This window comes from Eupeodes corollae, chromosome 1, assembly GCF_945859685.1.
Source record: "Eupeodes corollae chromosome 1, idEupCoro1.1, whole genome shotgun sequence".
In the NCBI taxonomy this organism is placed as follows: domain Eukaryota; kingdom Metazoa; phylum Arthropoda; class Insecta; order Diptera; family Syrphidae; genus Eupeodes; species Eupeodes corollae.
In genome coordinates this window covers 1,156,610-1,174,866 of record NC_079147.1, presented here as the reverse complement: position 1 = coordinate 1,174,866, position 18,257 = coordinate 1,156,610, and the positions used below count along the sequence as shown (strand labels likewise).

The 18,257-nt window shown below is 31.0% G+C and overlaps 1 protein-coding gene and 1 long non-coding RNA gene across 7 annotated transcripts in view; one reads left to right on the top strand and one right to left on the bottom strand.

Moving 5' to 3' along the window:
* LOC129943160 (fasciclin-1) overlaps positions 1–17,037 on the bottom strand; it is a 93,347-nt gene extending 76,310 nt beyond the window's left edge. For all 6 annotated transcript variants that reach the window (XM_056052426.1, XM_056052427.1, XM_056052428.1 and 3 more), the window contains exons 1-2: positions 16,951–17,037; positions 16,149–16,345 (exon numbers count right to left, since the gene is read on the bottom strand). In XM_056052426.1, coding sequence (XP_055908401.1) covers positions 16,149–16,268 — 120 coding nt within the window. In that variant the 5' untranslated portion in view covers positions 16,269–16,345; positions 16,951–17,037. The remainder of the gene's footprint in view (positions 1–16,148; positions 16,346–16,950) is intronic.
* On the top strand, positions 15,369–17,392 carry LOC129943161 (uncharacterized). Its single transcript, XR_008781172.1, has 3 exons — positions 15,369–16,097; positions 16,929–17,222; positions 17,295–17,392. It is a non-coding gene; the product is annotated as an uncharacterized LOC129943161 (long non-coding RNA).
* The last annotated feature ends 865 nt before the right edge of the window (positions 17,393–18,257 follow it).

Genomic DNA, 18,257 nt, shown 5'->3' with positions numbered 1-18,257 from the left:
AAACAGGAGAGTGTGTTGGCTTAAAAAACACTTTAATAAATTCAAATAGACTTTTCATTCCTAAAACATAACATAGTGAGGAAGTAATGTATTCACCAGTTTCAGCTTATTTGTATTTTCAAACATGTATTTTGACTTCTTTATGAAAACACAAGTTTGCTTTGAGCTAAATTTAATTAAAAAAAAGGTTTTTTCTTTCCCTATAGCCAGAAGGAATAAGTTTCATCCTGTGTTACCATATTCAAAACTCTCAACTTTCTCAATGATGGGCGTGGGGTGAAGGTTTAGAATAAAAGACGACAGGCTAATAACTTAACCGTTTGATGTGGTCTCCCAGGGTGAATGAAGAAGAGGACTTATTAAGATCAAGAAACAAAGTGATAGAGAAATAAAAGTCACATTTTTAAAGATTGATATTGGATTTCTTCCTTTAGCTATAGTCTTTTGAAATATTAGAGAGGAAGTTTTGTTGTTTACTGAATATTAGGGTATAATTTTGATTTATTTACCCGAATAATTATAAATTTCAACAACAAATAAAATTGCAATACTATATCAGAGATCGTTTGAAATGTATCATTTCGATATTTTAATACGTATACCTAATAATACCGTATTAATACGTTATACTTCAATATTTATTGTGCCAAAAGAAATGGTTTCTTCTTGAACCACGAATTGACTTAATTATTTTTTTTAATACACTTTTAACTTGTCTAATCTAATTCACTAAAACTAAATATGTTAAGGAATCCTTCGATTACTCATTAAATAAAAGGGAGTAGGCATAGGACTTTTATTTATTTATTTACGCTAAATGCAAGCTATTAACAAAAGAGGACTTAAAGCTAGATTTTATCTTTTTTTTTTTTTTTTTTTATTTTGCTTAGGCTTAGGCTTGAGATAGAAGGCCCCCACGTTGTTTTTTTTAGTTCTTAATAAACAAAAAACTTAAAACGAGTTGTAGACATTGTTTCTAAGGGAGGAAGTTATAATATGGAAGTCAAAGGAGGTATGTCAAAAAGACCATAATTTGTATAGTAATGAGGAAGGCGAAAGAAAGGGGCCTGTTTTTCGGAACCTAAAATTGAGTTTTCGAAAAATAGAATATATGGCTCAAAATCACCAAGGTACAGAATTGAATGCCTTAAATCTTGACTTAATTGAAAAAACAAATGAATAAAGTACTAAAACAAACCTGTTTTGAAACTAATAATATACTTATTCGCATAGAAAATCATTTCGGGATAATTGAAAAATGTAAGTTATTAACCCCCTTCATAGCTCAATACACCGTATTTTGTATGCAAAATGTAGATTAAGAAAGGATACTAAAAGATTATGTATTTTTAACTATAAAAATGCAAAAATAGTTTGTCCAACACATTACAAGTCATTTCAGTGAACATATCGATAATCGATCCAAAATAATTTTAAGTAAATCCAGCCATTTGGTGTCAAACATCAGTCAAGGAAGAGAACAATAACAAAGCCTGCTGTCAGAGTATTTTTCGTCAAATAAATTATATCTTAATGTAAAGTACATTTCTATTCATTATTCGTAGAGCGTACATCAATAGTCTGTCATTCCGTTAACGTATTTATTACATTTAATTATTGATGAAATTCTTTTTTACGACTCGAAATAACAAAGAAACCCCAAATATGTCCCTATTGACAAAGTCAGATCGCATTTAAGATGGCCGCCGTATAACCAACGGGCGCTCTTATTTGAAATCGTCATTTCGTGAACGGTCATTTCGGGAACGTTCCCAGAAATGATTCGACTTATTATGTATGTATGTATTATTTTCATTATTGCTTATTTAATATAGATACCTAATACACCAATGTTATAAATCAAAGCTCAAATTATGTGCTTTGATTTGTTCTTATTCATTTTATCAGACTTAGAAAAACGTTCTTGAATTGATGGTTCCTATAAAATATTTAATACTAAAAAATATTTCTATTAAAGTATAGAATTCTGTGCGCTGTCCTGTCAAAGTTTTTTTAATATACAAATTTTAAAACAGTTTAAGCTAAAAGTCATCATTTTAGCTTGAAATTTGTATTGTTTTTGTTTTTGTTTTTGAAATTTGCAACCTTGGTGATTTTGAGCCTTATGTGTTAAACAATTGTAAGATATTTATAAATAGATTTGTATGTATTTTTTAAATCTCTTTATGCTATGCCAACTTTAAATCCTTTGTTAGCTTAAAAAATCATGTTTTGCCTTTTAAAAAATAGTGCATCTGAAGTCTGAACAAATTCAAATAGAAACAAACAAACCCTAATTTCAAGATCGGACCTTTTTATTTAAAATGTGAGAAACTTAGGATGTGATAAAAATAAACTAGACATTCTATGACTTTAAAATGTTAACAGATACTAAATAATTTAAAAAGTTACTTCACATTTTATTAAATCGATCAAAAGTTTGTGTGATAGGTTTATAAATACACGGTGTAGAAGAACGGATTACCGAATTTTTCACACATTTATACGGCGTCACATTATTATGGTGCTTTAACACGTTCAAACCGGAATCGAATTTGACGTGGATGTTTGTTTAAAACAATATGCATTTAAAAAAAGATCAAAACTCTAATTTTAGCTTCAGTAATTTGTTTGCACAACTGTTTTTCCCTTGTAATGGGGTGAGATACACAAATTTTGACATATTATCACCCTACAGAGTTCTGTAATAATAATAATGTTATGGTTTTGATGGTACAAACAAAACTTCAATTTAAAACACTTGTCTGAAAGCAAAACATCCAAAAGTGAAATTCTCCTTTCAAGTGTTTGCCCTCATATAATTGCTAAAGCTGACATTGTTTGAACTTGATGTGCACATCGTATATAAACCTACATACTTCTTTTTTTAATTTTAATTTCTGTAAAACTAGAGTAAAAGAAGACTGTTCTGTATATTTACGCTTGATAACCAAAGCGTAACGCTCTTTCAGCCAGATGTCATTGCACCCTCAAAGCCTTAATAAGCATACGGCTGCTGGCGTTCGGTTTAGTACACGTTTTAACAATAAAACAATTACATTGCATACCATCATAGCAGCAGGAGGGTCATTTGTGTTTACATCAATTTCTCTTTCGAATAAAAGAAGAAAAATCAACTGCAGCCACAACATAAGTAAGTCTCCACAATAAAAAACTGGAACATCAATATGTACCTATTATAAGTAGTTGGAGAATGAAAAAGCAGTGATGAAACTCAAGACTCAACAAAGCAGATATGTTAATTTGTAAATGCTTTTTTACGATCATAGCCCGGCTACACTGTTGTATAATGGATATAATCAGGCTTGCCAAGTTGGGCTATTTATCGGAAATTGTTTTCTCTGTTTCCTAAATTACCGTCAATAAACTCAATATGAACGCCTAATCATAAATTATTAAACTTATGCACGTCAGCACCGCTATAGTTTAAAGACATTTTTATTTCATAACTTCTGTTAAAAACAACAATGAATTAATTAACCACAGGATCGTTCCATACAAATATGCCCTGCGTATTGATGTTACGGTTGATTTACTAATAAAAACGTGTTACCCTCATTTGAAATGCTGCTTCTTAAAAGCTAAAAATTATAATATTGTTAATTTTGAGACATTACCTTACCCTTTTATGAACAACAAATTAGTAAAATTATGAAAATGGGCTATTATTTGGGCATCTTTTTTGGCTCCGATTTAAGGCTACAAACACTTTTAAATTGGGCTGTCGAGCTAGTTCAAAGCATGGCAACCCTGTCTACAGAGCGCTTGAAAACAGGTTTAAGCCATAACAGTGTGTTGGTACTTGATTCTTATTGGGACTTTTGACAAGGGGTTTTATTGCATGGTTCTCTTTTCGACTTGTGTTCTTTGTTTTCAACATGGAGTTCCACTCAGTGGATCCTATTTTAAAACTAGATATTCAATTGAGTGTGTTTCAGCTCAGTCAGAGTTTGCTGAAAAGACAGAAAGAGTAATATTCAAACATGCAGGTGCGGTAGGTTTATAGCTAAATGCAAGTGTCATCAACTTTTCATTAACGGACTCACCATAACCACATACTCGTTAACATAACTTAAAATTAGTCATCTGAAACCATTACATTGTTCTCAGAAATATGACATATTTTGTTAAGCCCGAAATAGTAATTAGAAAATAATCAAAAGAGGCTAATGAAACCTAAACAATGTTACCACGCTAAAATGAAATTAATGTGCATATCTGATGTATGACATTATTAAAATGGGTTAGATGTGAACAGTGCTTTATTTAACAAATAAAATAAAAAGCTAGAATAACACCTACGTTATATTTAACTAGGTTAGTGATGAGAATTGAAAGACACATAAATGGAATTTTCAAATTGTTTGCTTCGAAACGATAACAATTTCAAACAAATACAAATTTTATCGGCAGTTGAAAACAATTCGGAATCGGAAGTCGACATCTATCAAACTAAGTTATTGTTGTCTTTTGTCAGTTGAAAGTCTGAAATTTACGAAAATGGATCGCTTAACTATCGCACAAAACTTGTTAAAAGCTATTACAAAAATGATGATTCTGCCACATATTGTGCTTTAAGAAAAGATTATGGTTAACATTATCGTCCAACCACGCGAGCAACTTGCAAAATTGTGAAGAAAATTGAAGAGACTGGATTGGTTATAGATATTGTAAGGCCTGTTCATAATCGTTTCGCGTGTATAACTGAAAATGTCTCTGCTGTAGGTGGAATTGTTGCCAAGGACCTGAAAGAGTCGATTCCTCGTCGTTCTCAGGAATTAGGACAGTCTTACGGCACATTATGAAGTATTTTGTATTTTAATCTACACATTCATCCATATAAAGTCCAGCTCACACAACAACTGAAGTCAACCGAAGATTCGAAACGTAAACGTTAGTAGATATGTCGAATAGGTGCTTGAAGAACAGGCGGTGGACGGGGCAGTTTTTCCAACAAAATTTTCTTCAGTTACGAAGCACATTTCTAACTCGTTGGGTATTTTAATAAACAAAATTGTCTTATTTGGGATTCTGATAATCCTCAAGTAATTGAAGAGGCTATTACATCGTGATTGGACCTAACTTCTAAGAAAACCACGATAAAACGACTGTCACTGTCAAGTCGGAGTTTTATTGTCAAATGATAACCAATTTTTTTGCATGCTATTGAAGAACAAGACTTGGGGACTTTGAGGTTTTAACAAGACGATGCCACAAGTCACACAACTCGAGCGAATATGCCTTAATTGCAAGAGATATTTCCTGACTGCGTAATTTTTCTCGTCGTTGCGATATCAACTGACCACCAAGATCATGCGATTTGACATCGCTGTTTTTTTTTGTGGGACTAGACCCTGTTTATGTAGATACACCTTTAGTCTCTTGAGCACTTAAAAACCAAAATTCGTCAAGTTACGGCTGAGATTCCGCCCAATGTCTGTCAAAAAGTGGTCGAAAATTACCTCAAAAGAATCGATGCTTGCAACAATTCACGTGGTTGTCATTTCAATGAAATGTTTCACACATAATGTAAGCGTTCAAACTCTATTATACAAAAGAAAAATCATGAAAAACAATATTTTATATGTGTTTTATTTATTTGGAATGGTTTGCTGAAAAATGCTTTCCTGGAGATAAAATAATTTGCACAAAAATAATGTATAGACGATAGAACCAAAACGTTCATCTTTAAGCATCATACCTTGCGTATAAAAATATTCAAAAAAGGTCGAATCGCAGCTCAGAGCTATTTATCAATTTTGTGTGTTAAAGATGCTGCGCTAGTTTGCTTCAACCAGAAGACTTCTAAATCCTCGACAATAACATGTGTATCCGCTAGCATACTATTCTAACGAACTTTTGCAAACATTTTGCGTATAGCTGGTGCGGTGGTCGCATTATTTCGGCTTCAATATTTGGGCTCCACCGCACATAACTCAACAGCACATATGTTTTAACGTTGATCATTTCTGACAACTTTTCGAGCGAGAAAAGGCTTTTAATGTCAAAATAACATATGATGTAAAATAACTCTAAATGGTTCACCTTATATGAGTACATGAGTTACAAAAATGTAAAAGAAATTTCTTCTATTCAAAGAAAACTCTGTCAATAGGCAATGGAAAAAATGTATGTATATATAAAATTTTTGTATTGTTAAATAAAATACATACATATTTTTTTACAAACGAATTCATCCTTTTTAAGGTTCGACATTTTATTTTCAAAATTTGTATATAAAATTGGATAACCGGGTTACATAATTTTATTATACATTTACCTAACATAAAGAATAATCCCATCAGATTTTGTTTGCTTCTGAAGAGACCATTATTTTTTGTCCAGCTTGAATCGTTTTCAAAAATAAAACGAAATGAAATGAAATGATTGTATCTCCTTTTACTTTTGGAACCATTAAATGTTAATGACTTGTAAAGCAAAAACATTTTATTCTAAGCCCAACAGTGACATTTTATTATCTGCAAAATACAACATCAAATGGTTTTCAATGACAAACAAACAAAAAGAATAAAAAACAAAAATAAAACAAACAAGATTCCAATTCCGATTCCAAAAACCCCAATAAAAGTATACCTACGAGAAAAATATCTAGAAATACCTTTGGGAAATAATATCTAGGATGTAGTATGTAACATGTACCGTACCTATCTTTGTTGGGATTGGGAGGTGTACGAGTAGGTATTTATCTGAAACAATCGAAATGGTTTTTATTTTGTGCTTGTTCGCCAAAAAATAACTTCGAATTAAGCTTAGCAATGCCTTTTGCCTCAACGATTTTAGTTCTATCAAAGATAGAAAAACAAGCATCAACCATCCAGGGACTTTGCTGGGATATAAGCTATAACTAAACTAACTATACTCGACACACCTCTGGATCTGGATTCTGAATTCTGGACTAAAGAGGGAGAAATATTCCATTTCCACATTGACATTATTGTTTATATAGAGTACTTCCTCCAGTATCGGCATTCGGTACTAGAGAGGTGATATAAATTCTTGTGTATCTAATGCAATATTGCAACGTACGCAAAACATCAATGCATTTCATGGATGAGAACTTCCAGAAATGGAATAAAACAATGTTACCTAGTTAGTTAGTTACTCTTATACGGGGTGTCAGGTAGGTTTGTTTTTGCCGTAAATATATAACCTAAATACGTTTCCGAGTTGTCTACGTTGACAAAGGAGGAAATGGGCAAAATTCATTTCATTTCATATCTGGTTGCGTCATTCATTGATATTGCATTCATTTCATACGAATTACCTACATTTATATAGAGAGGTAGAAGTGGAGGGAAAGTAAATAAATATAATTGTAAAACGATATCCCTTTACAAAGGGAAAACTGTGCAATGCGGTTATTTATGTAAGGAAGCAGCTACCGACAATGTTTTATATTTGTAAAGAACGGAAGGATATACCATATACCTTACCTTGGTTTGGTCTTGGGTGATGGGTTGGTTTTCGTATATAGTATCATTTTTAAAAGCATTTTGATCAAATTAAAAGCATAGTTTCTTGGGACAGTTTTACCTCTTTATTGTTATTTTAGTACACTAGGGTGTTATTGAAAGGACCAATAGAACTGATGAAGACAAGTAAACCCCTTTCCCATGAGCTTAAACTAATTGTGTTTTAAACAAATAGGTAGAATTCATTTTCTAAAGTACTTTTTGTTAGTTTTACTCAAGCGCAAATTTAAATGTTTTTTTCTTATATTTACAAGTAAAATACTTTTTGGATTAAGCTCTAAAATGTAAAATGATGTTAATATTTTCTGATGAACAATATTTTTTCAACTTTAACTTTTATCAATTGTTCACTCTCTTCAATATAAAAATATTAATGTTTTTTTAATAATAAAATATTACAATTTACATTCTAAGAACGGGTTAGGTTTGAAATATTCATATTGGACTTATAATACGGCAATTAACTGCAGGCATGAAAAATGGTATCTTCTCGTTTGTGATTTGTTTGGCAATAAGCCAAATTGTAATTGAAAGAACTTCAAAAACTATGCAATCTGTAGTTAAAGTTTGAGATATTAGGGTCTTTAAATCAATGTGTACTGGTATGTTTAGCAGATTTTTTTAAATTTTCATTTGATTGCAACATATTTGATTGGAAACTGTTGTTTTAATTTTAGTAATATTTTTTGGAGTTTCAGTTTATTTATTTATAAAGCTTACACAGTAAGATAACAGATATCTTATAAATTTGTTAGAACCTATGACTTAACATTAGATAACAAAATAAAAAACAAAAAATAATTTACAAAATAAAATAAAATTAAACTATTAAAATATTATTTGACTTGAAATCAGAAATATAAGAATAAGAATAAGAAAAAAAATGATAGTTAGCGTCAAGAAGAGATGATAAACTAATTTAAGTTAGTTGCTATGGTTAGAAAAGAAGATTTTAATACTTTTTTGGAAAATGTTAGTATCACTTATATCCAGTAGATAAGTGGGAAGTGAGTTCCAGAGGCGACTGGCAGCGATGAAAAATTGCCTTTCCGAGGTCAAACACGAAAAGCGTGGCAAAATTACCGATGTCGATCTGTTCTATGTTGACATTTTGGTTTTCCAAAGAGATAGGCTGGTTGACGTGTTTCGAGATTTTAAAAAACAGTATCAATGTTCAAAGCTTCATGAAGTCATTTAAAGCCATATTCAAAAAAGAAGAAAGCAGTTTAATAGCTTCTGAAGATATGTTAAATCTGTGACGCAGTTTATTCAGAAGTATATAGTGATTCACCATATCGAATGCTTTTGAAAAGTCTAGACTAAAAAAGCCACTTTGTCAATATCGAGTACAGTCCTTATGTCTTCGATTATTTTAGATAGTGCCGTAATACAGCTATGGTGTGAATAAAACCCCGATTGAAACTCGAATAAAAGGTTGTTGCGACTGATGAAGCTGCTTAATTGCTTTTGCAGTATCCTCTTTCACAGAAGATAGAAAAGAAATTATTGAAATCGGTCTAAATTTATTACAAAGCTATTTTTTGGGGATATGAATTATTTTTGCTTTTTTCCATCCCAGTGGTAAGTATTGTATTCATTACATGTGTAAAGTAGGGTGGAAGCAATGGAAGAATAGCTTTAATGAAATTTGGATTCAAATCATCAGCACCAGTGGCAACTTTCAACTATGTCTAAGGCGTTGACACAATCGAAACTAGACAAAGTGTCTGTAGAAGTTGCTGGTATGGTATTGAGAGATACTTCATATCTTGGAGTTATTAAAGGTGTATAAGCAAATTTACTGACTTGACTTTTTATTCGTATACATCTTTTGGTCAAATTATCGATTGTTCAAACTACAAATCAAAAGATGTATCATAGGTTATACAGGGCGACGGAAGCTGACATAAATGAGTGAATATATCTATTCCTAAGTATTAAAAAAATGTTCGTTCAAATCTGAAATATTTATTTGATTAAGCTCCCAAAGTTTAAGCAAATGTATGTCTATTTGGTCGAACATAAACATAACTGCATGAAACTGGATCCAATTTAATTCTACATTATGTAAACGAGGTGATTTTTTTAAAATGACCTAAGAATTTCACAATTAAGAACGTTTTTCATAATAAATAGGAACTCAAGCGATTGTACCCTTAAAATGTTTAAAGTTTAAAGACATAGCGAAATGCATTTAAAATGGGGAAAGATTAAAGACGAATTACGGGTTCAAGTCTTGAATCTCAAACTGACAGGAGAAAACAGAGTTGGGTAAAGCATTCCACATTTTCGATATGTGATTAAAAAAGAAACTCTAAACTTAACAATAAATCCAAAATTGAGCTTAAGCTTTAACACAACACCATTCCTGGAAGTGCTAGTATTACGGCTAAATTGTTTAAGTGGGCAACTGGCTAATTCGACAGAAAATTGTTTGCAAAAATATCGGTACAACAACGACAAGACACATTGCGGCATCGTCGGATAAATCCTAAGAACCTAACAGAATTGTTGGCAATGTTGGTGGTTGGTAATAAACATAACGAGGTCTAAGTTCATTACTTTTCTTAATGCAAGTGATTCTTGTTGACAGCCGCATCGGGGGTGGGTTATGTCGTTGAAGTCCCACATCATTAAATTCTACACAGTTAATAATACCCCAATAGACAATAAAGTTCCACATCCGAAAGACAAAGGATGCATATCTAGAAACGAATATAAAAATCCGAGGCCTATTCTAAAAGCTTAATCGGAATTCTGTGTGTCAACAAATTTAATTTATTGAAAATAACGAAAAGAATATGTACAACCAAACACTACTTTTTCCAAAATAATAAAACTTAATATTTGTAAAGTTTAATTAACTTTTTTTATTTTTTGTTCTATAAAAGTGGTAAAACAATTTCATAAAAATGAAAATTGTCTTATGGATTATTTATTGATTAAAACCAAGCAGTACAAAATAGTTAAATATGAATAAAAATAGAAAACCATATATTTTGCGTGCTGAAAATAATTTATCAAAATACTGTCATATGTTAACTATACTTTTTATTCTACTTTAATATCCAACAAAATTCTGAAAATAAAACAGCAATTGAAAGTTCGTTGCGTGCAAAAAGGATATAATAACATTATGTTTTTTCTCTTCCAATTTAAGTAGGATATGTCGTAAAAGAGGTTAATAAAGAACAAGAACTATAGCCGCTTAGTCTATGGCTTTAAGAAAACAAAAACCCTTATACATCTATAAATAAATAATTACTTGGAATTATAATTAAATTCAATGAAACATATTATTGAAGAAAGAAATGAGTAAGAAAATTATAACATATTATAATGTATCTATTCATTGAATTGGATCACTTTTTACCCTGGACCACGACCATAGGAACATGGTTTTTCATCTAAAACAAACAGCTCAGAGATCACCCAAACACAAGTGAAATATATCCAATATCATGTTTAATTGCGGCATTTAAGCGTGCGAGAACTACATTAGAGGAATATTAATTGTGGGAAAAATAAATTGTAAATGATTGCTTGATAATTAAAGATACCTTATGAATTGCCCCAAGCTTTCTTTGCTGTCTATAGATAGTTAATACCAAAAGTGATGAACATACATAAATATGAAATTCAACTAGATCTTTATATTTCGCACACGTGTTGTATAGGCTAAGTCTTTTCAATTTGTCGGAAGTTCTTGGAGAAATTTAATTTGAATTCGTTTTGTAAACTATAGTATCAATATAATTTTGACAGAAAGTATTGATGTGTAATAAGGAAACTTAAAACAATGTTATGAATATTTATATCAATGGAAATTGGATATATGGCATCTTGTACGTTAAAACATAACATTTTCGTTTTACTGTAGTTCTCTTACCTTCTCTGCACTTTCCCTGCTCTTTCACTAAGACGCAGACTTCATCTGGGAGAACACCTTTTTAATAATCAAAGTGAACTTGCTAATAAGGATATCAAATATCTTTTTCGCTTGAAAAAAGCTCAAAATGGTTCAAATATGGTATCACAATGGGCCTTTTTTTCATTTAGCCTAATTGTGTGGGTTCTGTATATCCTCAGCCATTTTAACCTAACATAAACTACGGTAGTTCTTTTTGAACTGGTACAATACAAAAAAGGGGTGGCGCAACAGTTCGCAGAGAACTAAAGCCTAGTGACTTACAACTCAATCATTTCTGTGTGCGAGTACTGTTTTTAGGGATGAAAGGGACCTATAGTTTTTTTAAGCCAATGTCGAACGGCTAATTTGAGAAAGTACTGTTCTATGACAATAATATTTTTTGGAGAATTTGTCAATTCCTCGCAATAGGCAGTATCCATGAAATAAAACTTTAGATGGTATAAGTATAAGGATCGAACCCAAGACCAAGATGGCATCATAGTCCAACGCACTAATCATCATGCCACTGGTACTACTGGCATAATACAAAACATTTCAAAAGGAAGTAAGGCAATAGTTGCACCAAAATCATTACAACTTGCAATAAAAGGAAGCAGAAAGCAATCAAATCAACTGAAATTAATATACATGAAGATGTACATCTATGTAAATTACATGCTCCCACCCAGCACCCTGAACCTACTTAAAAATGTACGAATAAATAAATATATGTAGGCTTTTATTCAAACACTGTTTTTTTTAAAACATGAATGCATAGGGGCTTCGTTTTCATATATTTTAAAAATTTACATCAGGATTAAAAACACTCAAGAATTCCATTTATTCTATTTTTTTTTAACAAATATTAAAAAAAAAAACACACATCCATTGAATATTTGATTCCACCGAAAAGAATTTTTAAGAGTTCAGTTCAATTCATGAAATAACCCAGTTTGCATAAGAATTTCAATTATAATGAGTAAAAGCCTTTAAAAGCATTCCCTATAAAAAATAAACTTCAAATTGAAGTAAAATCAAGTATGAATGAAGAGAATCAAAAGAAAACTTTTCGCTTCTCGTTGAGCGTGAATCGTGAATATCTGCCTACCTTACCCACCTACCTACTGCTATACTGGATAACTTTTATATCTGCTGTATTGTTCGTTTGGGAAAGATCGATATTTGGCAAAGTTTTGCTCGTTACACTCTACCAAACAGTTGCATTAAGGACATAAAATACGTGACCTCTTTTCAAATTTAACAACAACACAAATCTACTACACTATACTCGTAAGTATTGTGAAGAAAAATGTGTAGCTACGTTTTCCACAAACGAATATACTAAGTACATAAGTTTCTGAGAAGCGAGATATTATCATAATCAAGGCAATTCTAAATCGATTCTTTTTCAAGTACCTAAGTGTAGCTATACGAGTAGTGGACATGATGATATCATTTTGAGAAAGAACAAAAATTAAACTATGGGCAACTCAGACCCTATATGCTCGTCCACAGGATAAGCGGATAAAATTGCTTTTGTTGCTCCAAGTATTGTTGCCGAATTAGGTCTTTCGCTGACGAATAATTTATTGATTTCTTCATACTCTAGTCGGGTAGAGTCGGACCGGACGAGTATGTACATTTTTGTGTAGGGAGCAGAAAAACACAGTGCAGTTCAGTAGGTCAAATAGTAAAAACCTGGTATGTGCTAATTTAAGTATAACTAATTGAAATGAGTGTTTATAGGCCAAGTAATGAAACAACAATTCTAACAAAAAGTAAATAAACTCAAGAACAAAAAAAGCTTTGAAAATTATATTCGTTCATTCCCTACTTTGTTGAAAGTGTTATTGTTTATTTTGTATATTTGTCAATTAAATGTCAGCGCTTAGAAAGGTTTTATTTGATTAAAAACACTGTCCTATAAAAATTCATAGTTTTTGATGGAAGTAACCATTTTTAGACAAAAATGATTAAGTGATGATAACGATTTGAAAGCTTTCAAGTTAGAAAAGAATAATTTGTTGTCTAGTTTTTTTTTATGACACTTTCTTGGTCAATATTAGAATGCCAAGTTAAAATAATTTATGAGAGAAACTAGTATTATGTTATGTTATTTTAAATAGAGAGAGTTTAAATAATAAAAAAATAGGTTTTCCATCTCTTGGCGTTTTTTTTTATAATAAGCATACACTCAAGGAATATTACTACCCTTACTAGCACTAGGAAGAGGAGAGAGGGTTTGGAAGGAGATGTCGGTGCACATCGATTTTGAATTCCTGAATATTGCAATGACTAGGAAAGACAGAGTGTGGTCAGGCATTCCACATTCGTGTAGTACGGTTAAAGAACGAATCTCTGTATTTGACAGTACTGCCAAAGTTGGACTCGGGGATATACTGGTGAGCATTATCATATTATCACCTATCGATTTAAATGCTCTAAGTTCAATACTATACAATTTGGTTCAGCGATGAATGAAGATATATTACCCTCGCTTGTATACAATGTAACGTTATTACGAACGTTTAAAAGTCATTTTTTTGCAAAATTTTGGACGTTAATTGCAACTTCATAAATATATTTTGTAATTCATTTCTTTCGACTTCAAATAAAATTCAGTTAAATTTTTGGTGAAATCGAGTTCCGGTGCTGTGCCTCTCCATGTGACACTTCTGCCCCACTTGGTTAAACGCCTTGATGAGCGGATTTTCGTTACTGAGTGGGTGTCATAAGATATTATTTTATTGATCTCAATACTTTTTTCTTTTAATTTTGAGATCGATATAAAATATCGAAATATGTATACCTATTCTTTTTCAATAAGAGGTTTTATTTTAAATACCTCGCTATTTATTATCTTGTAGGTTAATCTTTTGACATTTGACAAGTAAAAAGTAAGCCATTACTGAAAATGAATACGCCCTTCAGCAATTCTATGAAGCTTTTAAAATGGACCAAAAAATGGTGAAAATTTGTCAGTTACGGTTCGCATAACAAGATATTTTTGTTTTATTAAATCAAATGCATAATCATGTTTTTTAATTTTATTTAGTTATAAAAGAAAATGAAACCTTTTATTAAAAAAATATTTTTAAGGTATTCACTTGTTTTGTTATGAACATCTATTAAAAATAACATACCTCAAAACAATTAGTACTATTAAATTACAGATTCTAAGAATTTCTTAAAGTTTTTGTAAGTTATAGAAGTACATAGTGAACATATTTTTTATTTGAACTTAAATGTGAAAACACTCAGGTCGAGTAATAAGCTCTTAAGTTATATGCAACAAAAAGTTTAAAACGTCCATTTTATTCTTGGACACAGACACGTTTTAGAAAACTGGCTTAGAGTTTTTTTTTTCAAATGACTAAACAGGCAATAAATTGAAGTTTATTTGCGCAGTTTTTGACTTTATTTGTTTATGACTTTTAAAATTACTTGAGTTCAATAGTAGGGTACATTCATGGCGAACATGGTAAAAATGCATTCAGTTTAAATTAAAATCACACACTTTTAATAAACTGTGATAATAATGTATTATAAAGATTTTATTTAGCTTTCAACTATAGTTTTGCTGTAGCTTATATTAATATGGGAATTCTGAATACTACACGCAGTTTGGAAAGACTAAACATACGTTTAAGGTTTTTAAAGAAATTGAGGGGAAGTGCACTCATACGGGCCCAAAGACAAAAATTTAAGAAAACAGACGTAGGTAATTGCTTAACTTCCTCTGTTTAGATAAAATTATATTAGTTGAATATCCAGACGCAGGGGCTTTAGTGACTCATCGTTCTTGGCGCCTAGCTGTCTAGGTCAATTGAACCATTTCACCATAGAAATTATTATTATTTTATTTTACTTTCGAAATTAATTTTTTTTTAGAATTTTCACCTTAATTTCCATGCAATTTTAACCAAAATGGTCACACAAAAAATTCAGATACCTACAACTTTTTTCTGCAGTCAATTAAATCTAAATAATTAAAAACTTATACGCATCCTTTAAATTAAAAAAAAAAAATATTTGTTATTGTAGTGACTCGCATATTTTCAATACGAGCTTTTTACTGTTCGATGACGTACAATGTGCTCTTAACTGGTCCAAAGGGTGTGAGGCTTATACATAATATATTGTTCGAAGGCAGAACTTAGCTACGAACTGAGTCATTTTCGTACGAAAAAAAAAAACAAGAATACATTCCCACAGCCTTTAAGTAGGTTATTAATTCGACAACACATTCAAACAAAAATACAGAACCATGGTGAACAAAACCACGTCGTACAGTACTCAAACTCTACTTGTATATCCAAGTATCCGAATCCGAACATAACCCAAAAGTATGTAGGTACCTTCTTTCCCACATACCTTCCAAACTGTATATTCGTATCAAATTTACGTAACACGGAAAAAAGCTCGTTTTTGTATTTTAACTTTTTCCATTTTGGCTTTTTTATTGATTTTCTGAAGCGGAAAAAGGTCAAGGATAAATTCGCCTCATTCCGGAAAAGAAAAGAGACGTTGTGACTTTCTTTACGGCCATTTCCAACAAAGCAGCCAACCAACCTACCTACCGATTGAACCTTTTGTCCTTAAACTATACAAATTAACCAACTTTTCTATACGCCGTATATACCATGAACCTTAAAAGGACTATAGTTAGAAAAGTCAGTTAAAAATAGTTTCTTTGAATAATTATAATTTTGAACACGGCTTACCTGAGATAAGTCCGGATCATCTCGTATTTTATCCATAATAGTTGATTGCACTAAATGAATGGCACTGCTTATAAAGAAGGCAGTGTAAAACACCGCAATTGAGACCTTATTTTTTAACATTGTATATCTTTTTCTTTTTCTATGTGTATGTGTATTTAATCACTATTTCACGAATTAATTTAATTATTACCCAAAACCTATAAGAAAAAAAAACACAAAATTTTAAATACAAAATTTCAGGGAGTGCATAAACGGATTTATCGATAAAATATAATTGATTGCGCAATAATTCACTTGCAAACTTATATAAGAGGATTTATTGTTAATAGCACATCAGAGGAAGCAATAAGGTACAAAGAAATTCCGTCAGCTTTAAAAACTTTGTGAGAAATCAATCCGATTACATAAGTCAATGCAGCAACAGTGGTTAGAACACACTGCACCAAAAGTGCACACACTCGGTCGTCCTTGATGCAAAGTGCTTCGCAAGAGAGCAGAAAAGTGATAAAAGTTGATAAATTGGTTTAACGATTTTTTTTTAAAAGATGGATTGGGAAGGATTGTTTTAAAGAACTTCGATGCTATTAAATGTTATTTTTAAACCTAGATAGTATACGTCATATGAACATATATGTATCTTGAAATAGTTTAGTAATATATTTTTTGAGAACAATATGTTAGGGGTTGAGTTTTTTTTTTCGTCAACATATGTGTGATTAATAATGTGTTCACTTTTTTCTAATTAAGTATTCAATTGATTTTCTATTAATTCACTGGAAGATGGGAAAAAAAGAAAACCTACTGAACTGGACAAAACACTCCCACGTCAACGTCTATTATTTAAATCGAACAAACAAAACGACAAGACGACCCACAAACTACTGAATCCGATTCGAAGCTGGTTTGGTTCCTTTCCTAACATTCGGCGGCTCCGTGAATCCACTCAAATCTAAAAGGGGAAGATACAGTCCACATCCACACGGCCATGTAGCTTTTCATTAAATTACACTCAAACTGAGTTAGAAAGAGAATTTTTCATTTCAGCAACAAAATTTATGTTTCAGTGTTTCGGTGGTGAGTATTTGAGTATGTTGTCAACATGTATCTTAGTTTGCTTTGTGATGTTACCTGCATTCATTTCTGTAGGAACGGAAAACTGCTTTCGAAAATAGTACAAATGTACTACTTTGCGTCTTTAATCAAAAAATGGTACTGCTTTCATGTGACTTAAAAGTTGTTTAATTTAATAATAAGCTGAAGGGGTTTGAATAATTTTTTTTTTTGCAAATTTAAAGCATTTTAAATTTATTAATCTAAGAATAAATGTAATATTAGTCTTAATTTCTAACGTTCGTTTGTTTAACGAATTTAATAAATAAATAAATATTGCAATACATAATGTATAAAAAACAATGCAAATTTTAAAAAATAATTACTGATAACTTCCCATCCCGTCTGTCGATTTGTCTTGCATGAAAGGTTTATAGGTTATCGTGTTTTACTTAAAATTACCAACAATTTTTGGGAAATGATGAAATAGTTTGATTTCAAAATTTTTTTTTGTAGATTTTAATTTTTATGAAAAAAAACAGAATGTTGGATTTATAAAAAAAATTACTGAATGTCAAAAACAATATTTTCTGCGAGATGAAACTAGTTTGAAGCCAATTTGTTTAGTTCTTGAAAAAATATTTAAGTTGAAAATGAGTTTTTACCTACTTTTAGTAATGTTTTTTTAGGTTTTTTATTATTTTTATAAAAAAATGTCAATTTGATTTTTCTTAAAATTTTACCCAATGTCGAAAACGTTATTCTTCGTTTCATACAATTGTTTTGGAGATAAAATAATTTCTTGTTCGTTAAATATTCGAGGCGACAATTATATTTTTCGTTCAGTTGTTTGATTTATAAAAAAAAAACCTGTTAATTGATTTTTCAAAATTTTATTCGTTTGATACCATGTCACTTGATGATATAAACTTTGATTTAAGTCGTTAATGCTAATGGTTTGTGAGATATTTTGGATTCTTGAGGTATGGATGGCGAAAAAAGTTTTCCGAACTCCTGGACGACCGAACGTACACATATACACACACAGGCTCTCTCTAA